Source organism: Cololabis saira, chromosome 6 (genome assembly GCF_033807715.1).
Source record: "Cololabis saira isolate AMF1-May2022 chromosome 6, fColSai1.1, whole genome shotgun sequence".
Lineage (NCBI taxonomy): Eukaryota > Metazoa > Chordata > Actinopteri > Beloniformes > Belonidae > Cololabis > Cololabis saira.
In genome coordinates this window covers 33050154-33077201 of record NC_084592.1, presented here as the reverse complement: position 1 = coordinate 33077201, position 27048 = coordinate 33050154, and the positions used below count along the sequence as shown (strand labels likewise).

At 40.4% G+C, this 27048-nt stretch overlaps 1 protein-coding gene across 5 annotated transcripts in view; it reads left to right on the top strand.

The window, feature by feature from the left end:
- The window catches only part of pard3bb (par-3 family cell polarity regulator beta b), a 339860-nt gene that overhangs the window by 140929 nt on the left and 171883 nt on the right, over positions 1–27048 (top strand). For 4 of the 5 annotated variants that reach the window (XM_061723991.1, XM_061723988.1, XM_061723992.1 and 1 more), the window contains 3 exons: positions 9926–10117; positions 11297–11455; positions 18400–18553. In XM_061723991.1, the coding sequence (XP_061579975.1) occupies positions 9926–10117; positions 11297–11455; positions 18400–18553 (505 nt within the window). The remainder of the gene's footprint in view (positions 1–9925; positions 10118–11296; positions 11456–18399; positions 18554–27048) is intronic. The other variant, XM_061723990.1, reaches the window with a different exon arrangement.

The window sequence follows — 27048 nt, the reverse complement described above, 5'->3', positions numbered from 1 at the left end:
ATCTAATACCTATTTTAAACAGGCCTTGAATGTGTTAAAAACAAGCTTTTGATTTTTCTTGCTAAATAAATTAGAAATTCAGCCTTTGAGCCATGTCTTTATCTTCCCATTCTCTAACCTCATTCTCTATGCGGGATTCTGAGTGGGCGGGGAGGCTATGATAATGAGGCTCTGTGCTGATTGGCTGCCTGAATGATGCGATACACCGCTACGAAAAAATGGCGGAAGCTCCGGCCGGCGGAGTTAGTTGTGGGCGTGGTTTCACGCATCGCTCCCGTCGTTACGTAAGGACGGGAGCAGAATCTGAACGGCTCGTAGAAGCCACATGACACTGGATTGCTCATCCGGGCGGCTGTACAGACACTGCAGAATTTGGTTGCTTTACTCCTTCTCTGAGTTGGCAGGCTGAGGGGAGACCACTTTATATATGTTAAAGCAAGAAAAAACGTGTTTTTCATAATTAGGGGTGGGCAAAAATATCGATATGGCAATATATCGCGATACTTTTCCAGCTGATTCAATATCGATATTAAAAATTTGAATATCGATTTTTATTTTTATTTTTTTTTTATCCCCGATTTTTTTCCCATTATGTCACCCAGTGCTCCTACCTATGAACAGGGAGGTTCAGGACTTGAAGAGCAGTCTACAGTTCTCACAAAAAGAAGTGGATGAACTTAAAGATACCTGCAATGAGCTGAAAAATAAGAGCAAAGAGGCACGCAATGATATCAGTACTGTGTGTGAATCCGTCATGACCATGGGTGGGAAATCAGACTACCTCGAAGGTCAATCGAAACGCAATAATATAGTCATCGATGGCATTCCGGAGTCCCTACGAGAGAGCTGGGAGGAGTCGGAGAACAAAGTCCGGGAGCTGCTCACAACAAAACTACAGATTGATGAGAAGGAGATTGAGGTGGAAAGGGCCCACAGAATGGGAAAAAGAGGGGACGCAGACAGGCCAAGGCAGATTGTGGTAAAGTTCCTCCGCTTCAAGGACAAGATGACAGTGATGGGCAGACGCCACAGGCTGAAAGGTACTAACATCTTCCTAAACGAGGACTACCCGGAAGCTGTGCGCCAGAAGAGGAAGGAACTCATCCCTGCCATGAAGGCTGAAAGGAGCAAAGGGAACATTGCATACATAAGGTACGACAGACTCATTGTTCATCCACCCCCAATCTCCCCACCTTCCCCAAATCCCTCGATCCCTCTTTCCCAGAAGTCTGAGAGGTCAGACTCACTCAGAGCATCTCAGAGGACTGAAAAAAAGGACTCAAAAGCCAAAAAAGGGGGCTCATAGACCCATGCATATGGACACACACACGTGCATACATACACACATATACACACACACGCGCTCACTTCACTGGACTCATAATGGATGCTCTATTGTGTTTTTTGCCAGTTAATTGCTATCTCTATGTCAGTATCTGCTAAACTACCCAAAAAAGGGCTAAAAATAGCTCATGTAAACATATGCAGCCTCAGATATAAGGTTCAGGATGTTCAGGATCTGCTAACAACAAATAATATTAATATATTGGCAATGTCAGAAACCCTGGCAGCACGGTGGCTTAGTGGTTAGCACTGTTGCCTCACAGCAAGAAGGTCCCCGGTTCGACTCCCAGGCCCAGCAGGGCCTTTCTGTGTGGAGTTTGCATGTTCTCCCCGTGCTTGCGTGGGTTTTCTCCGGGTACTCCGGCTTCCTCCCACAGTCCAAAAACATGCATATTTAGGTTAATCGGTGATTCTAAATTGCCCGTAGGTGTGAGCGTGAGTGTGATTGTGAGCATGGTTTGTGTGTCTATATGTGGCCCTGCGATGGACTGGTGACCTGTCCAGGGTGTAACCCCTGCCTCTCACCTAAAATAAGCTGGGATAGGCTCCAGCAGACCCCCGTGACCCCGCAAGGGATAAAGCGGGTAAGATAATGAATGAATGAATGAATGTCAGAAACCCACCTTGATGACTCATTTGATGATGGTCAGCTGTTAATACAAGGATACAGTATATATAGGAGGGACAGAAACATTAATGGGGGAGGAGTTGCATTCTATGTGCAAAGCCACATTTATGTTAAGTATAGAGAAGATTTAATGTCAAGTGGTGTAGAAATAGTGTGGCTGCAAGTCCAGCTACCCCATTTAAAACCTTTGTTAGTGGGTTGCTGTTATAGACCACCAGGCTCTGACTGTCTTTATTTAAACAATATGTGTGAAATGATCGACAAAGTATGTGATGAGAACAAAGAAATATACTTATTGGGAGATATGAACGTTAACTTTCTTTCATCTGATTGTGCACTAAAAAAGAAACTATTGTCAGTAACAAGTGCTTGCAATCTGGAGCAGGTGATAAAACAACCAACAAGAGTAGTCACTAACAGCAATGGTGTAACATCATCCACATTAATAGATCACATCTATACTAACGCTGGAGAACAATGTTCAAAAGCAGTATCTGTACCGATAGGCTTTAGTGACCATAATGTCATAGCAATCTGTAGGAAAGCCAAAGTACCAAAGGCTGGACCAAAAATAGTATTCAAAAGATCATTCAAACTATTTTGTTGTGATTCATATGTGGAGGATGTTAAAAATATAAGCTGGTCTAGTGTCTTTAAAGAGAAGGATCCAAACTGTGCTCTTGAGGCTTTTATGAAATTAATAACTTCAATAATGGATAAACACGCACCTCTTAAGAAGGTAACTGTAAGAACTGTTAATGCACCATGGATCGACAAGGAGTTAAAGAAATGTATGGCTGACAGAGACAGAATAAAGAAGGCAGCAATAAAAGCTGGTGATCTCTCGGAGTGGCAGTTGTACTGTAAAATAAGAAACGAGGTGACTAAATTGAATAGGAAAAAAAAGAGATTATATTATACAGCAAGAATAAACAGTATAAAGCATGATGGTAAAAAGCTATGGGGAACCTTGAACAACATTATGGGCAGAAGCAATACCCCAATACCATCCTATATAGAGTCGGAAGGGGCACTCATAACCAAACCACTAGAAATAGCAAATTACTTTAATGATTATTTTATAAGTAAAGTTGAAAAACTGAGGCAGGAGATGCCAAAATCTAATTGTGATGCTTCCTATGCACACATTAGAGACAAAATAATGAAGAACAAAAAATGTAAGTTTGAACTATGTAAAGTTAATATTGCAGAAGTGGAAAAATTATTGTTGTCCATCAATAATGACAAGCCACCTGGTAGTGACAATATAGATGGAAAACTGTTAAAGAATGTAGCTGCTCAAATTGCTGCCCCAGTATGTCACATTTTTAACTTAAGCTTTGAATGTAATATCTGCCCGCTGATATGGAAAGAAGCTCGGGTGATACCACTCCCAAAGAACACCAAGAATGCCTTCACTGGTTCTAATAGCCGACCAATAAGTTTGACACCAGCTCTTAATAAAATCCTAGAAAAAATAGTTTTCAATCAAATACAAGATTATTTTACTGTGAATAATTTGATAAGTGAATACCAGCATGCTTATAGAGAGGACCACTCAACAGCCACAGCACTTACTCAAATGACAGAAGATTGGTTGAGAGAGATGGACAGGAAAAATCTGGTGGGCGCAGTACTATTGGACTACAGTGCAGCCTTTGATGTAATTGATCACAGACTGCTAATTAATAAACTCAGGTGGTATGGTTTCACTCCAACAACGACTGCATGGATGGAGAGTTATCTACACAATAGAACCCAAAGAGTGTTTTTTAATGGCAGCTTCTCAGAGATTAGAAATGTTGAGTCTGGAATTCCACAAGGAAGTTCATTAGGTCCTTTACTCTACTCTATATTTACGAATGACTTTCCTCTGACGCTGGAAAAAGCAAAAGTGTCTATGTTTTCTGATGACACGACATTATATGCACATGCACCCACAGTGAGAGAAATCAGTGAAATCCTAAATAAAGAACTGATTGCAGTAGTAAGATGGGTAACTAGTAACAGACTCGCTTTAAATATACAAAAAACAAAAAGCATTATCTTTGGCACAACTTATTCACTGAGTGTTGAACCCCAGTTAAATTTGATGTTAAAGAATGTAAATGTTGAGCAGGTCAAAGAAACAAAGCTCTTGGGTGTCATCTTGACAAACAATCTGTCATGGACAAGACATACAGATACAGTGGTTGCTAAGATGGGGAAGAACATATCAATTATAAGAAGATGTTCAATGTATTTAACTCCACAACTGACCAAAAAGGTAATTGAGACACTTGTCTTGTCAAACCTAGACTACTGCTCAGTGATATGGTCTGGTGCAAATGTGAGGGACCTGGGAAAGCTGCAGCTGGCTCAAAATAGAGCAGCTCGGCTTGCTCTCAAATGTACATTAAGGTCTAATGTGAATGAGATGCATGTCAAGCTCTCCTGGACAAAAGTCACGGAGAGGCTGACAATGTCACTCCTTGTATTCTTAAGGAAAATTATATTGTCAAAACATCCCATCTGTTTATATAATCAACTCACATTATGTTCTGACACACATACTTATAAAACCAGACATGCCACAAGAGGTTGTTACCAACTGCCTAAAGCAAAAAAGGACTCTATGCAAAGTACTGTGTTGTATCGAGCCAGGTCATCATGGAATGCACTGCCAGAAACCATCACCAAAGAAAAAACAAAACTGGGTTTCAAGAGGCTACTGAAACGTCATCTGATAGCCCATAGTAATATATAGTAATATATAATAATATATAGTAATATATATGGTAAAAATATAGTAGTATATAGTAGTATATAGTAATAGGTAGAAGGCACACGACGAGGGCACGGCCAGAAACACATACATACACATACACACTCACAAATGATGATGATTGTTGTTACTGTTTTATTTTGTTTTACTCCTTAAGTTGATGTATGAGATAATTATTTTTGTCTCATTTTATTTATTTATTACTATTATCGGGTAGTATTTTTTTTCTGGTTGTTTCTGTTTTTTTGTTGTTTTGTAATTTTACTTAATTGTTATCATTGTTAGGGCCCGAGCACTTGCAGTGCGAAGGCCCTATTGTATCTGTAGGAATTCTTCTTCTTCTTCTTCTTCTTCTTCTTATTGTTCTGACAAAAGGAAGGCCTTTTTGCCCCCCTAAACGTGCCCAAAAAGTCACCAAATTTTGCATGCAAGTCAGGCCTGGCGAAAAATTTGATATTTAATGGTTTACATTAATGGGCGTGGCAAAATGGCTCAACAGCGCCCCCCGGAAAACTTTGTGCCTCAAGCCCCACAATGCGGTTTGTCGTACATGCACGAAAATCGGTACACACCTGTATCATGGCCCAACTTAAAGAAAAGTCTCTGGGCGTCATGTCGAGAAACCGAACAGGAAGTCGGCCATTTTGAATTAATCGTGTCATTTTGGCGAAATTTATGCCTTCCTTCGGCAGTTAATACGGCCCGAACCGTAACGTGCACCCAGGTGTGTTATACATCAAAATGTGCGTCTCCATCCTCCGACACCACGCATTACTTTTCTCTTTCAAAAACGTTACCGTGGCGACGCTAGACGCCGAAAAGCGCGCCCACCCTTCATCTGATTGGTTCAGACAGAAAAAACTTTGCGCCTCAAGCCCCTCAATACGGTTTGACGTACATGAACGAAAATCGCTACACACCTGTATCATGTCGCAACTTAAAGAAAAGTCTCTTGGCGCCATGGCAGAAACCGAACAGGAAGTCGGCCATTTTGAACATTCTGAATTAATCGCGTAATTTTGGAGCAATATATGCCATTCCTTCGAGAATTAATACGGCCCGAACCGTATCGTGAACCCAGATGTGTTATACATCAAAATGTGCGTCTCCATCCTGCGACTACACGCATTACTTTTCTCTTTCAAAAGTGTTACCGTGGCGACGCTAGACGCCAACAAGCGCACCCCCCCTTCATCTGATTGGTCCATATTTGATAGTTCCCCAAAAGGCACCAAATTTGGCACGCAAGCCAGGCCTGGCGATAAATGTGATATTTCATGGTTTGCATTAATGGGCGTGGCAAAATGGCTCAACAGCGCCCCCCGGAAAACTTTGTGCCTCAAGCCCCACAATACGGTTTGACGTACATGCACGAAAATCGCTATACACCTGTATCATGGCACAGCTTAAAGAAAAGTCTCTTGGAGCCATGGCCGAAACCGAACAGGAAGTCGGCCATTTTGAAATGTGATTGGTCCATATTTGATAGTTCTCCAAAAGTCACCAAATTTTGCATGCAAGACAGACTTGGCGATAAATTTGATATTTCATGGTTTGCATTAATGGGCGTGGCCTAACGGCTCAACAGCGCCCCCTAGAATACTTTTCTCTGCCATAACTTTTGAATGGTTTGACATAGGAAGTTGTGGGTGGTGTCATGGGACTCTGTATGGAGTCCTTGAGCTTCGTTGGCCTTAATTAGCCCTGCCCCTTCTTCTGATTGGTTGTCCCTTTTTTCTGCTATAACTTTTGAATGGTTTGACATAGAGAGTCGTGGCTGGTGTCATCAGATTCTTTATGGAGTCCTTGACCTTCATTGGCCTGAATTAGCCCCGCCCCTTCTTCTGATTGGTTGTCCCTTTTTTCTGCTATAACCGAATGGTTTGACATAGGAAGTCGTGGGTGGTGTCATGGGACTTTGTACTGAGTTCTTAAGCTTCGTTGGCCTTAATTAGCCCCGCCCCTTCTTCTGATTGGTTGTCCCGATTTTCTGCTATAACATTGGAATGGTTTGACATAGAGAGTCGTGGGTGGTGTCATCAGATTCTTTATGGAGTCCTTGACCTTCATTGGCCTGAATTAGCCCTGCCCCTTCTTCTGATTGGTTGTCCCTTTTTTCTGCTATAACTTTTGAATGGTTTGACATAGGAAGTCGTGGGTGGTATCATGGGACTCTGTAATGAGTTCTTAAGCTTCGTTGGCCTTAATTAGCCCCGCCCCTTCTTCTGATTGGTTGTCCCGATTTCCTGCTATAACTTTTGAATGGTTTGACATAGGAAGTTGTGGGTGATGTCATGGGACTCTGTAATGAGTTCTTAAGCTTCGTTGGCCTTAATTAGCCCCGCCCCTTCTTCTGATTGGTTGTCCCGATTTCCTGCTATAACTTTGGAATGGTTTGACATAGGGAGTCGTGGGTGGTGTCATCAGATTCTTTATGGAGTCCTTGACCTTCATTGGCCTGAATTAGCCCCGCCCCTTCTTCTGATTGGTTGTCCCTTTTTTCTGCTATAACTTTTGAATGGTTTGACATAGAGAGTCGTGGGTGGTGTCTTTTCTGATATGCTTATGGGGGGCGGTGGCCGTGAGTGCGAGGGCCCGTTCATCGCTGCTTGCAGCTTTAATTTTAATTATTGCTGCAATGGTTGCAGTCATCATTAGTGTAAGTTTTTCCTTATCATTATAATTTGTATTTTAGTTGAACTTTTTCATTACCGGTACTCAATGTGAACTTACGGGTGGACCCCAGGAAGATTAGTAGCTGCTGTGCAGCTGCTAATGGGGATCCAATCAAATAAACAAAAACAAAAAAAACAGTCCTGGGCATTGCCACTCTTTACCAACCCTGGGAGGGCCCTGCACTGAGCTCAGGTTTTATTTCACGTTTTATTTCATTTCATAATTAATTTTTTATATAACACAATTGCCTGTCCTTAAAAAATGAAAAATAATGGACAGAGGTTTATATATTTATGAATTTATATCTATACTGGCTGATCACTGTGCCTGTCCTTGGTTTTAGTACCCATCTTTCTTGTGTTTATTATCATTTGCCACATAATTAAAGCAACCTCATACTAAATTTAATGTTAATTTCATATGATGTAAATAATATGAAAAACATATACAAATAAGTTGTAACTTTAGCTTGTATAGTTATAATAAAACATTGTTTTGACTCAGTTTGTCCCATGAATTGTCACTATAATCTGATGAACGTGCAACTCAGATTTAAAGATCCATCACTATCATCTGATGTACATATATACAACTTGGATTTTAAGATGTGTAATGCATTTAAAAATTTTTTGGTGAACTATGTAGAATATAATAATCGGGATATCGCATAATCGGGATATCGCAATGTGTATCGTATCATGGCTCAAGTATCGTGATGCGTATCGTATCGTGAGGTCCTTCCCAATACCCACCCCTATTCATAATAGGTCCCCTTTAAGCATCACTTTCACTGCAACACGATACGCTCACAGTTCAGATTCAGGGGAGCGGGATGCCGAGCTTGTTTCCGAACTGACCCTGTTGAAGACTGTGTTCAGTTCATTGGCTCCATCCAGACTCCTGTCTGTCTGATCCTCCCTCTGCTTGAAGCCTGTTGTCTTTTTCATCCCTGACCACACATGTCACACATGGTTCTGCTTGAGCTTGATCGTGAGCTTTTTACTACACACCTTCTTCTTCTTGCTACTCTTGACTTCAAGTTGTTTTTGTAGAATCCTCAGTAACTCTTTCACTCCCTACGTACCTGAAGCCTGTTCTTTTCTTGTTGAACAGTTCTCTCAGGCCACTGGTGGTCCAGGGTTTGTCATTGGAGAAGCACCTCACTGTTCATGTGAGGATGTTGTCCACACAGACATTAATACTCGATCATGGCATCGACGTCAACTCCATGTGGCTCACAGAGAGCATCCCGGTCTGTAATATTAATATTAATTAATACATGGTCGCAGAGTTTGTTCAGATTCCTGTGACCAGCTCCTCGCAGTCCTTTTGGTCAGAGGTCTGAACATCGGGTTTGGAAGTGAAGGAGAGAGGCCCCAGATTTTGAACCTCCTGGCCAAGAGCAAATGAGCTGTGTGCATCTCTAAAAAGTAACAAAGAACAAATCCTACATTTTATTTTTTGTGACAAACTGTTGAAATGTTGGAAGCGAGTGCTGTGTCTGTAGCTTAGTGAGCGGGTGACGCCACACGTGGCGTCTGCACCATCTGATGGTGTGTTGAATTCTGCGACTAAATTAAAACTGGTGAAGTCTTTCCGTCTTTCTGGGCTGATTGGGTCATGCGTCTCAGATTCTTTGAAATGTGTTGCTGACAGTAAATTGAAGATGTCAAGGTCTTAATAAAATATAAATGATATTGTTTTTTGTAATACTTTGGAAGTCGAGCCTTGGGTTTGATTACTTGTAAACTTATCAAAAAGTGTTCAATCACATGTCACAAAAGTGGACAAAGCTGTCATTTTTGAGTTCATCAGGGGATATATATTTTTAGTACATTTCAGATAATGTGGACCTTATCATCCATGTGTTGTGCGCTGGTGTTCGGCCTCCCACTGAGCCATCGCAGCCTCCAACCACACACTTATCTGATAGACGCTGCCTTTTTTTGTTTGCAGTATTTTCCCACTAACTCTGCCTCCGACTTGGTTATTACAGCCGCACCGCTGCCTTTATAATGTGGTGTTTTTCACAATCTTTCTCCATCATTTTTGTCTCTACAGTCCTCCTGTGGCTCTTGTTTCTCTCTCAGGTTTACAATCTTACTCATTCATGTCCCCCCTCCCTGCCTTTGCTGCTTTCGTCCCACTGGCTCGATGCATTTGCTATATTCCTCAATTGCCTCTGGAAAATGCACAACTTTTATTTATATTGCAGAGCAGAGAAAAGGGGTGAAGAATGGGTATATGAAAGCAGAAAGCAAAAGTGGCTTTTTTTCTTTCCTTCTTTCAGACTGTCCACCATTTTTCAGTCATGGAGAAATTTAGTTGAAAAGCACCTTTTGATGGTTTATCTCAAATGGAAAAGCTTTTATCTTAACTTTTGAAGACCATTCAGTCCCAATAAGCTGAACTCCATCTCCTCCTCCTCCTCCTCCTCCTCCTCCTCCTCCTCACCCTGTCTTCTCTGCTCTCCCTCAATATGTCTCCCCCCTTCAACCTCCCCTTCCTCCCAGAAGGACGAGGTCCCCCGTGTGCCCGGCCTGGTTACGGAGAGTGGGAAGGAGCAGCTCATGTTCGAGATCCCCCTCAACGACACCGGATCAGCGGGACTTGGCATCAGCCTGAAAGGGAACAAGTCCAGAGAGACTGGAGAAGATCTGGGAATCTTTATCAAATCCATCATACATGGAGGAGCCGCATACAAGGTGACTTTTTATTCTCACTCATGTTCAAATGGTGAGGAAAAAAATGGGGAAAACAGGAAAAGTTGTACTGTAAGAAAAACATAAACATTTTTTTTTTTCCCACCCAGTTTCAAACTGCACGCTGGTGTTAGATAGATAGATAGATAGATAGATAGATAGATAGATAGATAGATAGATAGATAGATAGATAGATAGATAGATAGATTTATTATAGTACCCTTGGGTAAATTTGGTTCACAGTGAGTGCCTCCTCATACAATATAAAACCATACACTCAACAACACAGGATAAGATGAAGTGACAACAGTGCTTTGGCTAAAAGAACAAAGAACAAGAAGGACGGCCCCAAGATAAGAATCAAAATAAATTAAAACATCAGTAGAAAAAAAAAAAAACACTAAAATATTAAAACCAAGCAAAAGGATAAAAAATGTGCCTTTTCATAAAAACAAGATAAAGGAAACAATACAAAACATAAATACAAAGTTATGTTGCAGTTCCCTCACTTATTAATGGCACTGATGGCTGCTGGTACAAAGCTATTTTTATAACGTTTCGTTTTGCAAGCAGGTACCCTGAACCTCCGACCTGATGGGAGCAGCTGAAACTCACATTTAACAGGGTGGGAGTTGTCTTTTGAAATGGAGCCAGCTATCCTCTGTAACTGTTTAGAAAACAGGGTTTCTGGCTGAAGCTGAGACTCACCAATCAGCTTGCTCGACCATTTCATAAGTTTTTGTTTTTAAGGGACGCATTTCCAAACCATGAAGCAAGACAGAAAGATAAAACCGATTCTATAAAAGCACGATAATAATGATGATAGTGTCTAGGTTTCACATGCTGCCATCACTTACATCTGCAACAAACCCCCAAAGTAACTTTGGGCTCATCTTTTGTGACATGTGTCTACCGCTTTACCATATGATGTAACAAATGGACAACTAGCTGAAAGGGCTATGAGTAGACTAATAGACAAAACAAAGTATTGATGGAAAAGAAGATGAGAAAGAGCAAGAAAGAGACCAAACTAGTCAGAAACTTTAAAGGGACTTGACCACCACACCTATTAGGGAGACTGTTTGATGTTAAGAGGAGGATGGAAGTTTGACTACATTTGACAGCTGCACTGTCAATTCAGGCATTACAGGTTTTCAGTCATTATTTGTGTGTGTTTTACAGGATGGGCGTCTGCGTGTTAACGACCAGCTGGTTGCTGTAAATGGAGAGTCGCTGCTGGGACGCTCAAATCACGCTGCCATGGAGACGCTTCGCCGATCCATGTCACAGGAGGGAAATATAAGAGGGACAATCCAGCTCGTGGTGTTCAGGGCTTTGAAGGTACACTCAACCTCTGCTTTTCCTCACTTGTTGCTGCTTGCTAATTGGCTGTTTGCGTTAGTGTGACAGATGCAGTGTGCAGCATCACTCCCTCCCTGACATTACAGCGTTCCATCTTGATAGGCACCAAGTAGGAGACTATCAAAAGCAAGAGTTGTGAGCAGTAGCCTGGATCTTATAAGCAAATCAGCAAATGAATTCATTTAACATCAGGGAGGACTCGGGGTATGTTCACAATAGCAAACTCTGCTGTTGTCGTCCGTGTAAGAGATTGTACTGAAGGAAAACAGAACCGGAAGCTTAGAAACTTAAATATCTTCATTTGATGAGGATGTCTTCTGTATATGCCTCCTTTACTGTTTTGTTACGAATCTTCAGGGACTAACGTGCATCCAAACATTTGTCCTCATGTCCAAAGTGAATTACACGGTTAGTGATAATTACAGACAGTATAAGGAATCATCAAGACAGGAACCAAGAGACCATGATCTTCCTGTATTTACATTTGATGCCACATCTGATCAATTAGCTGTGAGGACATCCTTGTGTTATTTGAAATGATGCATTTAGCAACACCTGGATTTGTATTTGTGTGAATACAAACCAAACCAAGGGAAACACAAGCTGCAAACTCATCAAGTAACTCGAACCAGAACAAACAAATGAAGACGTGAGATCTAATCTAGGCACACATAGAGGAGACGATAGCTCACTGGGGTGTATGAACGTTGAGGACTGTAAATGGTCAGGTCCTCAGCACCATATAAACTCGGAAAAACACATGTCAGGATGAATGTTCTGATAACCAGACTGCTGTCACCGGTATGTTATTGGAACAGGTGACGTGACATGTTAGCAAGCATGATATTTGACAGAGAGGAGGTTGAGGGAAATGAAAAGATGAGAACACAAAGATGGAGACATTTATCTGTGAAACGGTGCCGTGGTCTCATGTTAGCATCGTCAAAGACAGTCAGCGGGTACTCAGTAACTTTATTATGTGACATGATTTATCAGGACACAGATTCATTTTGAGAGTCGACTGCAGCATCTTTATTGTGACATATGTTACGTGACAGAGACAGGAAACGTCGCCAGACGCCAAAAGTCTTGCATCTTTTCAGCAGCGCTTGTGATGCTGGGATGCCACTGAGGGGTTTCATTACCGAGCTACGTCAGTCGTCATCTGCTCACGTCTTCCAGGGTCCGCCCACTGCTGTGTAGTTCAGGTGTGACCTCAACTACACAGCAGCCTTTTGTTTGCACTGCTACAACGAGGAACGTTAAAGGCAGTCCGACTAGTCTAAAAAGATAAACTGATAGTCGACTGCTGAAATAATCATTGGTTCCAGTCGTACCTCACAGACACCTTATAACATTTATGGCGGTTTTTTAGACTCAGTAAAATGCACCTGATTTTCTTTTTTTCCCCTGCCTCTCTCTACGTCTTTTTACATTTGCCTTTAAGCTCCATTCTTCACATTCTTGAAAGGAGTCTCTGCTCTCATTGCTGTTCATACCAGCAGCAGCAAAAGAGCATCTACACTTGAGCTACTCACTTATTTTGCCTCTGCATTTTCCATTGTGTGTGTGTGTGTGTGTGTGTGTGTGAGCAGCAGAGCATTCTCCGCTCAGCTGCATCTCTTTTCTTTACAAGACAAAAACCCCCTCATCTTTTTAGATGATGATATTTGCAGGGCTCTGCCATCTGTTTGTACAAACCTCCTGCACATACAAAGCCAGGTGATTTGCTCCAGTGTGAATGCTCCTCTGCATGACCTTGTGGGGTTTTTTTTATTTATGCATACATATATAACTGATGATACTAGTAGAACATAAGTTTATTAAACAAGACACATTTCCTCCTTTGACAACTTGACACAACTCTCTGAGATCTGAAGTCTTTGGTCAAAATATTTTTGTACTCGTCGTAGATTTCTCATTTTCCTGTCAGTCAGCACACACAAATTCTGAGGAAATGCAGAACCTGATTTTTGATGTTTTTGTGAATTATGTTGTGAATCAACAATATAAGTCTAAAGAGACAACTCACGCAGTCATTTTGAGACACTTTAATTGTAAAACATATTTGACTTTGGTGTTTAGTCTGTAGGGGTGTAACAATATATCGTGCCACGAAATTTTCGCGATACAAAAACATCACAATACGTGTCGTGGAGGTGACAAAGTGTATGGCGATATTGGGTTATTAATATTAATCTATTGTGTTGACTAGAAACGCGCATCCAACCGCGACCGCGCGGACCAAAATCTGACTCCGCTCAGAGGAAACTAGTCCCGTTTTGCGGTCCCGTTTTGAGCTCTGAACCTTTACTTATGTAATGCTGGTGTAGAGTTAAGCCTTACCTTATTAAATTAAACCTTTTTCGGGTCGTGAGTAGGATAAACATGCGGGCAACTTCTGCGTGAGTTCGAGTGTACTTCAATGTCCCTCAACAGTGTAGGATTTTAGAACATCAACACAGCACCTAGTGCTGTATCACTCCGCCTAATCTAAAACATACTAACAACTACAAATAAACTGACTAATGTCATTATAGTCCCTGATTTACATCAGAATATAAAGAATATATTTATAAAATAATGAACCATGAATTACCAAAATAACCTTCTTAACTAAAATAAATCTCCTCTTACACTTATAAGGTGAGCATGAATCAATCTTTTTTATGGTGTAAAATTGTATGTATTTATTTACTTTTATTTATTTATTTAATTTTAGTTGTTAAAAAAGTCAAATCATACAAGAGAGAAACTATTGTGGCAAAATATTTTTACTTGTATGAAACTGAAGATGCATAATGCAAACCTGACATTTACTTTTAGTTCAGTTTGTGGAAAATGGTTGGCCTGGCTTTCTGTTTAAAACTTAAACAGTTATAAAGCATTACAAACTGTAACAATAGGGCAAACACACAGCATTGTTTTGTATTTTGTGTCTTTCAAATAAAATAAAATTTTTTCCAGTCATATGTTCCTCATTCAAGGTTGTTAAAAAAATACTGCTATAATATCGTATCGTATCGTTATCGTTACCTCAATATCGTGTATCGTACCGTATCGTGAGATTAGTGTATCGTTACACCCCTATTAGTCTGTAATTTTAGGCTTACACATAAATACAGGGGTGTAGGACTACTACTACTACCCCTCCGAATCGAAGCCCGCAGGTGGATGCCGGGTTGGAGGTGGGATCGACAGCGAGCTTGGTAGGTGAGAAATCTGAAGGCATCTCAGAACGCATACTCCTTGCTCCTTCAAAAGGTCAAAGAACAGATTGAGTAATTGGAACGTACGCACTGCAGAGAATGCCCGCCTGAAATAACTCCCGGGGATCGTATCATATTATACAGTTGGTGACAAACCCTTGAAGACTTAATGAAAATGTCCCTGATATTCTTTTGTCAGAGTATCACAGATTCTTCATAAAAGTACAGTTGTCAGCCGTGTATCTCCACCTCTGTTAGTCACTTCAGTCCAGCCGCATCTTCAATGGTGCTTCCACTGAAATTGGCATCAAAGCTTTGCGCTGCCCACTTCAGCGGTATAGTGATTCCAACACGATGTGAATTTGGATGGAGATAAAGACAAACATGTTTGATAATTATGCTCTCATCGCAATATGTCACAGTAGACCTGAACCAACTCACTGAATGACATTATGGTGAAATCGTGCTACGCAGGCTCCCTGTCCAGCAGTTGATGAAATCAGTTTTTCTTTTTTTCCTGCTCAATTTCCCAGTGAGCTACTGCAAAAATAGGAAGGACAGCTGGGTAGCAGATTGGCTGCAGCGGGTCCAGCGTCAGCAGGTTTATTTTTGGGCGGTCCCAAACAAAGTAGCAGGGTTGGATTGTTTTGTGGTTTTTTTTGGTAGATTTAGTAAATTACCTCACAGACCCAAATGCCTGCCAAGAGGTCTTATTTGCATACAATGTTTCCTTTAAAGGTATGCCTTAATGCTTTTAAAATCTAGCTCTTATTTACACTTGTTTCTTTTCTATCCATATAATTGTAGTTATGGCACTGCACTTTTAATTTTAATTTTTTATCTTTATATGGGTGTTTGGTTTTTGGGGTGCCTGATTTGTAAATGACAGTGCTGTGTGAGTGAGAGGGAAATGTCAATTTCCCCCGAGGGAACCTCCCAAATGGATCAATAAAGTTGTCTGAATCTGAATCTGAGTCTAAATGGATGTTGTTTTTTGTGCTCGTTCTCTTGAGCTTGCAAGACTCAGGCCATCCAATCCCCTCGCCAATAGCTGTTGCAAACATCAAAGTCTTTCATCCATGTTTCCTCTCTTTGTCCAGAGAGTGAAAGAAGAAGGGGAACAGCATTTTATTGGCTCCGGTATTGATGCTGACCCTCCCAACCCGCCTCCGGTCCCTCTTCTTTCTTCCTTTCTTATATGCCCGCTTGCTCACTTATCTTTCGTCAGCTCACTCAAATCTCTTTTATTCATTCATAAGCTGATGCTGTTATTGACTGTCACAGAGGAAGATGGAACCATGAAAGAGGAGGTTTTACAAAATCTACTCTGACAAGTGCTTTTATTAATACTAATCACTGGCAAATGTCTGTACTACTGTTTATTCCCGTCACGCTTACTTGCACAAGCAGAGGACTGACAGAAATTCTGCTAGACTGTCTGGACTTTTTGCGTGGACGTCCCGCATGCTGAGTCCATGCGGCAAATCCTTGTTTGGTGTCAACTTGGACAACAGTCACCTGAGATGTAGCAGTGAAACTGCAAAAAGGGACAGAGCAGAAGACTTTTGGAGGAAGCTTCACTGTTTGGAGCAAGATGACTCATATTCTACAAGGTGTGATGGAGAGTGTTCAGTATTTTAATTTAATTTAAACTAGGAATGGGCGATATTTTACCGTTCACGATATACGTAAAAAAAATTCCCCACGGTAAGAATTTGTCATCTCACGGTAAAAACGATAAATTCCTGTTGATGACGTTTTTGTGTAAAGTCGAATTTATGGTTCTGCGTTGAAGGAAGGAAGGAAGGAAGGAAGGAAGGAAGGAAGGAAGGAAGGAAGGAAGGAAGGAAGGAAGGAAGGAAGGAAGGAAGGAAGGAAGGAAGGAAGGAAGGAAGGAAGGAAGGAAGGAAGGAAGGAAGGAAGGAAGGAAGGAAGGAAGGAAGGAAGGAAGGAAGGAAGGAAGGGAGGGAGGGAGGGAGGGAGGGAGGGAGGGAGGGAGGGAGGAAGGGAGGAAGGGAGGGAGGGAGGGAGGGAGGGAGGGAGGGAGGAAGGAAGGAGCCTGAAAGAAAGAAATGAGCCTGAAAGAAAGAAATGAGCCTGAAAGAAAGAAATGAGCCTGAAAGAAAGAAATGAGCCTGAAAGAAAGAAATGAGCCTGAAAGAAAGAAATGAGCCTGAAAGAAAGAAAGAAAGAAAGAAATGAGCCTGAAAGAAAGAAAGAAAGAAAGAAAGAAAGAAAGAAAGAAAGAAAGAAAGAAAGAAAGAAAGAAAGAAAGAAAGAAAGAAAGAAAGAAAGAAAGAAAGAAAGAAAGAAAGAAAGAAAGAAAGAAAGAAAGAAAGAAAGAAAGAAAGAAAGAAAGAAAGAAAAATTCCCGTTGATGACGTTTTTGTGTAACAAACATGGCGGATCTGAGTCATTACAGTTTAGTTACAAAGGTAGAGTTGAATTGGTATTTTTTTTATCGTCATTTTTATGGTTATCGGGATAAATGCCAGAAATTATCGTGATACATTTTTTAGTTCATACGGCCCATCCCTAATTTAAACCAAATTCATCTTTTGGGACAGCAGGTTAAGAGCTAGCTAAGACTATGTCAGTAAATGTCATTTATAAATAGAGTATTAATAAATGACATTAATGGTTGTGGTTGTCAAGTTACACATTTTTTCCTCCATCTTGCTTTTCTCACAATAGGTTCCATTTGCACCTTTTTGTTTTTTGCAGCTTAAAACACAATGTTTAAAAAATTTATATTTTTTAGCCGCTCGACCTGTTTTGGCGTCTGGAAAAGCATTTACCTTTTTGGCAGAAATCTCACGGCACTGTGACAAACTGCCGAACAGGATACGTGCTGGGAAAGCTGGGGAGGAGACCCTATGATCTCTAACACACTGTAGGGGTTGGGGGAGGGCCAAGTGGCGGCGCTCAGTGTGAGGTCAAGAGTAGGATGACGAGAAGGATTTACTCCACACACGGAGTTCTGTTTTGTCGTCTTTGTTGTTTGAGTGGAGGGTTTATCTAATACAAAGAGGAGAAAGCACAAAAGAACACAAATATAAACTGCACACTGTTACAAAGCCAAAACGAGACACAGATGGATGCATGTTAATGAGTATTTATATTAGTTTTACACTCTTACTCACACACACACACACACACACACACACACACACACACACACACACACACACACACACACACACACACACACACACACACACACACACACACACACACACACACACACACACACACACACACACAAATGATTGAAAATTGAATCCCTTAAGGAATAATGCATGCTCAGAAAAGACACAAACGCTGTAATCCAGTCTTTTGAGTATTACAGGACCCTAAGAGGGCTCTCCCTGAGGGGATAAGTGTCAGCGGGACTGTTGGTGCCACAAACACTTGAAAAGTGGAGCAGTACTGAAGTTGCTTCCAGCTCTGTGGGGCGTGAGAAATGGTTCCCCCACCGGATTTTTAACAGTTTACTTCTGCAGTCACGCTAACATCCAGATCACCTCAACTGCTCTCCTCATCTCTCAGTTTGAATGAAGTTCACACTCCAGACACTTGGAGCAGTTGAAAAAATGTAGAAGAATAAATTACAAGTCAGTTATCTTTTATTTGGTATAATAACGGGGGTTTTTCTGTACTCTCATCATCCCTGACTATTACCCCTGTACCTCTATTGTTTCTTTTCCATTTCAGGGTCATCATGAGGTGTCACCCAATTGCTCGTTTGATGGCTCACCTGGCGTGTTGGAGCTGACGAGTCCGGTGAAGGCTCATCCAGGGCTGCTCAGTCCTGCTGCAGACTCCAGTCACTCTCCGTTGGTCGCCAACAGCCTCTATACTTCCAGTGGTGAGTCCTCTTTATCCACAGTAGCGGTCGGTGACGAGGCCCACAAACATGAGAGCTAGGATCTTAATTCCACGTCGTTAGTATAACTATACTATAATTTTCTTTCTGAATATTATTGCTATTCTGTGAGGATTCTGTCTGGAAACTAGAGCTGGGTATCATCACTGACCTCCCGATACGATACGATTCCGATACACTAGCTCCCAAGACGATACGATTTCCGATACGATACGATACGATATCGATATTCTGGTTACAATAAGGGAATAACATGATCCTTCCACGTGCCACGTCCGGCCAGAGAAACCCCACCCTGCCTGGTGAAAAGAAGCTGGTAGATGGAGCAATGCCCAGGACTGACTTAGGTAGGAGCACTGGGTGATAAAATGGGGGAAAAAATCGGGATTAAAAAAAAAAAAAAAAAAAATTAAATCGATACTTGGATTTATGTATCGATAATCGTACCTAAACATGCATATCGATACCGTATATCGATATTTTTAACCCACCCCTACTGGAAACCCTTTCACTTTGAAACTTTTTCAATATTCATACATTGCAGTTGTAGACATGTACACAGTGTGAAATGTTGTCAATTCCCATATTGCATATCATATAAATAGACAATTCAGAATAAAAGTTGATAATCTTAAAACAAATGTTTTGAACATACATAAGCTTGTAGTTGCATCAATCTCAGACATAAATGTAGTCCGACAGGAACACACTTGAATGCCACATTCGTGCCATTTCTGTATTTAAGCTCTAATCATCACAAAAGAAAGCGCACCATTCAACAGGAAGCAACGAGTTCATGTTCACCTGATATTTACAGTCAGTGCAGTTACATGCACATCTAAATCAAGCTATTGGCAACAATCTAGCTAAGGATTTTTTATTTATTTATTTATTTATTGGCTTTGTCTCGAACACAACAAAACCCAATCAAATTAAAAGCATCAGAATAAAAAAAATAAATAAAAGCAAAACAATTTAACAGTCTCATTCAAAAGTAAAACACAAATCAAAACAATGTGTTCGAGAGGGAACAGGAGGAAGCAGAACGCTTATTTAGTCCTGTCCCTTCCTCACAATATCATATATAAACTATAAAAATTAAATAAAGTTAAAAGAAAAAAAAAATAAAAAATATAACAAAAAATAAATAAATTCAACACAAACAACCAATAAGCAATATCCGTAATTATCATCATAATTGAACCGGTCTCCTCAATATCCTAAATTCCAGAGTCCATCTCCCAGTCACCTCTACAATGATCCACGAACAGCCTTGAATGCTGGCAGTTATATTTGTATCATATATACTCCATTCACAATAAAACAAAATAATAATCAAAGAAATACATATGTAATGTGAATTACTTTCCTTAGAGGTCCCCATTATTATACTTGTCAAGAATTGCTTTCTTGTATGTGTTTTTAAACTGTATAGAGTTAGTACTATGTTTGATTTTATCATCAAGACCATTCCACAAAGTTACCCCACAAACTGATATGCACATAGTTTTAAGAGTAGTGCGTACACATGGTTGTTTAAAATGTAATTTTCCTCTTAGACTATATTGTCCTTCATTAGCTTGAAACATTTTTTGAATGTTTTCAGGCAGTGAATTATTTCTTGCTTTGAACATTATTATTGCTGTTCTAATTTTCACTAAGTCCATAAATTTCAAAGTCTGTAATTTAATAAATAGAGGATTGGTGTGATCGAGATACCCAGCATGATTTATTATCCTTACTGCTCTTTTTTGCAATGTGCATATCCTTTGTAAGGTGCTCTTGTAAGTATTACCCCAGATTTCAACACAATAGATCAGATATGGTAATATGAGTGCACAGTACAGATTGTATAGTGTTGTTTGGTTCAAGATGTGTCTACATTTATTCAGCACTCCAATACTCCTTGCCATTTTAGAACACAGATACCTAATGTGGGCCTTCCAGCATAACTTGTGGTCTATTAAGACACCCAAAAATTTGTTTTCATAAACTCTTTCTAATACAACATTATTCAATGATTAAACTGGAGGTTCAGAGAAATCCAAGTATAAATGCACGAGAAAACAATTGATTATTGAGTGAGGTGCATTTGACTCCGCGATGCTAGGTGGCCCCACACGCACTTTTGCGTTGGCGTTCTTCCGGTTAGTTCTTTGTTGTTCGTCTTCTTCTTTTATTGTGTTGATATTCTAATCGTCAGATTAAGGCAATAATTCGACTTTGTTAGTGCATGTAAACATACCCAATGTGCTGACTGGCTCATTGCAAAAAAAAAACAGCAAACGAGCAAAAATGAATAAACCAATTACCGAAATATGAAGCTCTCCTAAAGACTTAAATGCCACAGGTATGGCATGACTAGATATTCCAGGTTATCCACTGTGTCTCAATAGTAAACCTCTCCCAATAGAACTTTTTCTTTTTTTTTTGCTCAAACAAGTTTGCCAACAACTTGGCCAACCGGGGCGCCAGATGGGGTGGGGAGGATCCGGCCAGAATAACGTGATCCTTCCATGCGCTACGTCCGGCCGGAGAAAACCCACCCTATCTGGTGAAAAGAAGCGGCCTGCTCACTCCTCGGGTTAAGGAGGAGACCTGAGCTCAGTGTGGGGCCCTCCCGGGTTTGGTAGAGGATGGCAATGCCCAGGACTGTAGCTTAGGTAGGAGCACGGGGTGATGTAATGGGGGAAAAAACCGGGATAAGAATATTAAAAAAAGAAAAAAAAAAAAAAAAAAAAACCCATTCAAAGTGACAACTTTTTACCCCCGCTGTAAATTTTAACTGGACGGTAACTTCCCCCCGCACGCAAATGTTCTCCATTAAAACAATTTCTTGCATTTACAAACACATGAACATTATCCTGTTTTGGGTTTTCCTCCTGAAACATAATTTCAGGTCATTCTGACCTTGTTTCATCCCTGATTTCAGCCCAGCTTGACACACTTTTTTTTCTTCATTTTTTTCCCTTGAATCAGCATCAAAGATGGCTAAATCATATGCAGTAAGTTCAGTAAAGCAGTAAACAAGCTTAATAATCATGGAAAACTAGCGATGTCTCAAAGATAAAGCAAAATCAAACAAAAAGAGAGAACGGCCCTGACAGTAGAGGCTTAATTAGAGTCCTCTGCCCTTATTTTCTCTTTCATTTTCTATCCTAGCTACCCCCTTCTGCTTTTACTCTCTCTTTTGTTTCTCAAGGTTGTTTTGTTTGTTATTGTGGGATTCGGCCAGTGATTTATTTTATCCCACAGTGCTTCATATCGCACTCTGAAACTAAGTCTATCTGCTCTCACACCTATATTATCTGTGTGTGCGTGCATGCGAGTGTGTGTGCTTGCATTAATCATGTTGTGGGAGAATAAATCTGCTTTTTCTGCCACATCAATGAGAAACAGCTAATTTTCCATCAGGTAATTCATCCAAACTTGTGTAAGGTCAGGTGGAAGTTAAGGTTTGGTAAGTAGTTCTAGTTAGTTAGGACCTGAACGGTGTGCGTTACCAGGTCCTCTTGTCTGCTGGTCCACATGCTCCGTGTTTCGAGTGTTTCTGCTCCTGAGTGCTATCTCTGCTTGTTTCCAAATGTGTGTGTGGAGCTGCCGTGTGTGGGTGTGTTGGTTCGGGGATTTTTGGCCAGTATACAACCATGTTGTATGTTTTGTTTGTGTTTACATTGAATCTGGCAAACAGCTCTGACCTTGAATCCACTTTGCTGTTCAAACTTGCCTCAGTTATGATTACACCTACATGCTTTTCTCTTAAAAATGTGTCTGTGTACATTTGGCACATTTCCCTGGCTCTGTGTATGAAATTAGTTGTGTAGCCGTACAATTTTGTGTATTTGTTCATTTCACTCTCCTAAATAACTATTTCACACGCATGATTAATTTTATTTGGCAAAATAATCCAAATTTGAAGGATAATTTATCAAATTTACATTATATTTTGCACTTATGTGTTCTTAAAATTTGAATGATCAGTTTGAATTTGATCAGTTTAATGTGCGTGCGTGCGTGCGTGCGTGCGTGCGTGCGTGCGTGCGTGCGTGCGTGCGTGCGTGCGTGCGTGCGTGCGTGCGTGCGTGCGTGCGTGCGTGCGTGTGTTAAAAAAACGTGTGCGTGTATTTGTATGTATGTATCTATGTGAGTATTTGGGGTGTAAGGGTACACAAAAATCACGGTTCGGTCAGTATCTCGGTTTTGAGGTCACGGTTTGGAAACTCGGATTTGAAGTATGATCTGCACGTAAAACATCCTCTTAACTAGCTACTGATAAACATTGTATTCGGATCAGAACACATCTGCACCGTACCGAAACCCTGTACCGAAACGTTTCGGTACAAATGCGTGTACTGTTAGAGCCCTAATATATACAGTATATATCTATCTATGTCAGTGTTTCCTCTAGGATTTTTTTCAACAGCCAGGGCCGGCTGTCCTGGGAGTCGTTTCAGCGTAAAGAAATGACACTTTTACAAACTAATTATTGATTGGCCAGCTGAAAATGACATTTTCAAGGCTGAATGTAAAATTAAATAAATAAAACTAACATTAAATACGAATAAAAACAACAAATTAAAGCTGCAAGCAGCGATGAACGGGCCCTCGCACCCTTGTGCACGTTCAGGCGTGCTGCAGTGGAAGTGCTTGTATGACTTGCATGTAGATGTCTTCAGGCCTGGACATTTAGCGGATGACCCAGCCACGTTACGGTTCGGGCGAAGATTCTTCTTCGCCGAAGAAGCGGACGAAGAAATGGCATAAATTGCGCCAAAAATACACGATTAATTCAATATGTATATAATTAATTCAAGATGGCCGACTTCCTGTTCGGTTTCGGCCATGGCACCAAGAGACTTTTCTTTAAGTTGTGACATGATACAGGTGTGTACCGATTTTCGTGCATGTACGTCAAACCGTATTGTGGGGCTTGAGGCACAAAGTTTTCTAGGGGACGCTGTTGAGCCATTAGGCCACGCCCATTAATGCAAACCGTTAAATATAACAATTTTCACCAGGCCTGGCTTGTATGCAATTTGGTGACTTTTGGGGCACGTTTAGGGGGGCAAAAAGGCCCTCATTTCGTTGGTAGAAGGAAAAAAAAAGCGAGAAAAACTAGAAAAAAAAAATCCTACAGATACAATAGGGCCTTCGCACTGTCAGTGGAGAATTAGTGGCAAAGTTTGCACCATGGCTCAGAACATTTTTCTGTTTTTTTTTTGTAAAACAGCTCTAAGGCTCTGTTGTATGGAAATACTTCAACAGGTTGATACTCAGCAGCAAACACCTGCAAGGTGATACCCCTGCAGCCGGTTTCTCAAGTCAGTCTTCACCTACAAATAGAAACATGAAATTGTTTCTCTCAATTTCCTACACCCTACTCATTTTAAAATTGTTTGTAGCTTGTGTCTGATATATCATTAAATGTCATATCCTATTCATTGTTGAAATGTCCCTCTCACAATTCACACTTGTGATGGGAACTGTCAGGGCAATGGCTGTGAGCTATATATATATATATATATATATATATATATATATATATATATATACTGTATGTGTGTATATATATGTGTGTATGAGCGAGAGAGAGAGAGCTGAGTATGTGGGTGGCACCCATGAAAAACTTGCCAAATCTCTGCCAATTTTGCCCTTGGCTCTTGTTTGGTTTGGTTGTTTGGTTTGGTGGATCGGATGGTTGAAGCTTGAAGAAACAAAACATATTGGCAATCTAACAATTTCTGCATTTAATAAAAAGGAGCCTCAGTAGCGTGTGGAAGAACCAGACACAGCCACAACCTTGGTTTGACATTGACCTCCCCTGCACACTAACGTACATTTACTCTTGTTTAGGTCCTAGCAGGGTACTAGCTTTAATATGCACGTTAAGTGTTAAACATGATCATTACAAAGTTCAAAAACACCCAAGCACGCACACATGCGTCATGTGTACCCCTTTAGACTTGGGCTGAATGATTGTACCTATGATTATAACTGCTAGCCTCTGAGAAGTCCCAATATCATGTCAGAGATTTAGTAGCTCACCGAGGCTGTTGGGACGTCCTTTCATGTTGTCTGTCTGTGTGAATAAAGTTGCCATCAATGTGTCAGTGCAATGATAATTTTGGCAATCTGAAAGTGATATTGTGTTAAAGTGTAGCAAATTTGGCTACATTCTTATTAGCAGGACAACTCACTTCATGCTTTAGGGTTTTGCTGCTCAGCAAGAAAAACATCTAAAATGTGATGCTTTCTGTTCTTTCTCTTAACTGTGTTTTTGTTATAATTGCTGTGACATCATAACTATATTATGTTGTAGAAAATAGAAAATGTATTAAAGACACATCTTTGAAATTGTCTGTGTGTCCGAACATATCACAGCTCCTGAGTTCCTAAAATAAAGACTTGTTAAATAAAAACGGTCCAGACAAATACGGATGGCAGGAAGTAAAAGATGAGTTTAGAAGATTTATCCCTCTGCTTTTGCAGCGAGCTTCTATTGATCTATCATTTAGAACAAATGCCTTCTTCCCTTCAGACAGCAGGAGTCAGTGAGAGCAGGTATCTGTGTGTGTGTGGGTGTGAGGTGAAACAAAAATGTGTTTTTGACAGTTCCGCTGATTAAGGGGCGAGCAGTGAGGAAGAGGAGGGAGGAAGTTTAAGACTGAGTGGGAGATAAGATGATTTATGAGAGATCTGAATGGAGAGATAAATGGCAGCCAAAATATCAGATTGCAAGAAAGTGAGCTGAAGGAAAATAAAGCAGGTGATTAGTGTACAAAGAGGGAGGTGATGTCTCCCTGATTCCAAGTGTCTCATCTTCCAGTCCCACGTGTGCAGATGCTTGGGCATAAAGGGCATGTGGCAGGCATCGTGCCGTAATTCCAGCTTGTGTTGTTTTGCAGCTGTGCGCTCTAAGGAGGGACGTCTGTATGTAAATTAGGCTTGAGTGGATTTTGAATCTGCGTATCAAGTTGTCATAAGCTCGTTTATCAAACAGACATGGCCATATCACACTGGTACATCTGCTGCAACTGCCTTTTCCTCGTCTTTCGCTTCCTTTTACTTAGTCTCATCTGACTTCTCATCTTTCTTATCTGTATTTCTCCCGCTCTCGTGTTTTATTTTTAACCAAGAGGTCGTCTCAGTTACTTTTTATTGTTCTTTCAGTCTTCTTAAGTCAACAAAATGTAAATATAAACCATTAAACTTTATTACATATACAAATGTATAAAGAATTGTTAGTAATCTATATATAAATGGAAACGTGGAATTGGTCAACTGATAAATATTTATGGATGTAGTTATTGGATCCATTTGCTCCCCTTTTTCTTTGTCCATCTTTTGTTTCCGATATCTTTGAAAAAAATACATCAATTTTGTTGTATAGTAAAGAGATCATATAAGTCCAGTTTTATAACTAGAAACATGTGTGAAGTGGCTAAATTAACTGTTGCAGGCTGCAGATCAGTGGCTGTCGTCTCCCGTCTGTCGGCTCGACGTCTGCAGGTGGAGAGACGATGCTGCTGCAGAGAAACCAGCACTTCTAACTGTTTCACAAACATTTCACATCTGTTAATTTTAGCCAAGCAGTGCTGTAATATGACGTTGTGGTTGACCGGAACAGTGAAGGGGGCTCCTGACCGTTTGTCTTCGTTGAAGATTTTTACATTTTACAGTATTTTACAGAGTACAGCAACTGTCAGTTCAGAACTTTATTGTTGCTTCAGTGTATCTTGTTGCTGCAAGAGATACAGAGAGGCTGAAGCCCAGCATGGCAACAATATGTTTGTTTTAGTGAAAAACAACAACATTGTAACTAATTTGCAGTAAAAAGAAAAAGAAAAACTGAACAAATAAAAAACACATTTGATAATTTGTTTTTGTTGCACCAGAGTGAAAACTTAAACCACATTGAGAGCAGAAGCTTCATGTGCTGCAGCATAGCAGAGTTGCTTTGGCCCTCACATATGTTGTGCAACTCATAGGTAGCTTGGCTGTCCAGTTATCAAGGCTAATGATAATTCTATTAAAGAATTATTAATAATTAATAAAGTTGACTATTTATCAAATTGTATTATCAAAAATGATAATTCTCGTAGGGGCACCACCGCCGGGGCCTTACTTCCGGTGGGATTCGATAACTAACAGCAGAAAATCAGTCTCATTATGATTTGAATTATCCTGCAGAACAGCAAATCTTACAGAATAACAGTGAAGGCGTGATATCCGAACACTAGGCTCTGCTTAAACAAATCAATTTGTGACCAAATCTTGCATGAAATAACACAACCACTCATAAAGAAATCAATCAGAATTTATTTACATACGGGTGTCAAAAGATGATAAACGCAACACCCAAATAAACCTGATGGCAGAAATGGCTTAAGTATCCATAAAACAATTAATTAACTAGAAAAACAACAATCAATAAAATGAAACATAAACGTTAAATGCATGGAATGAAAAAAAGAGAA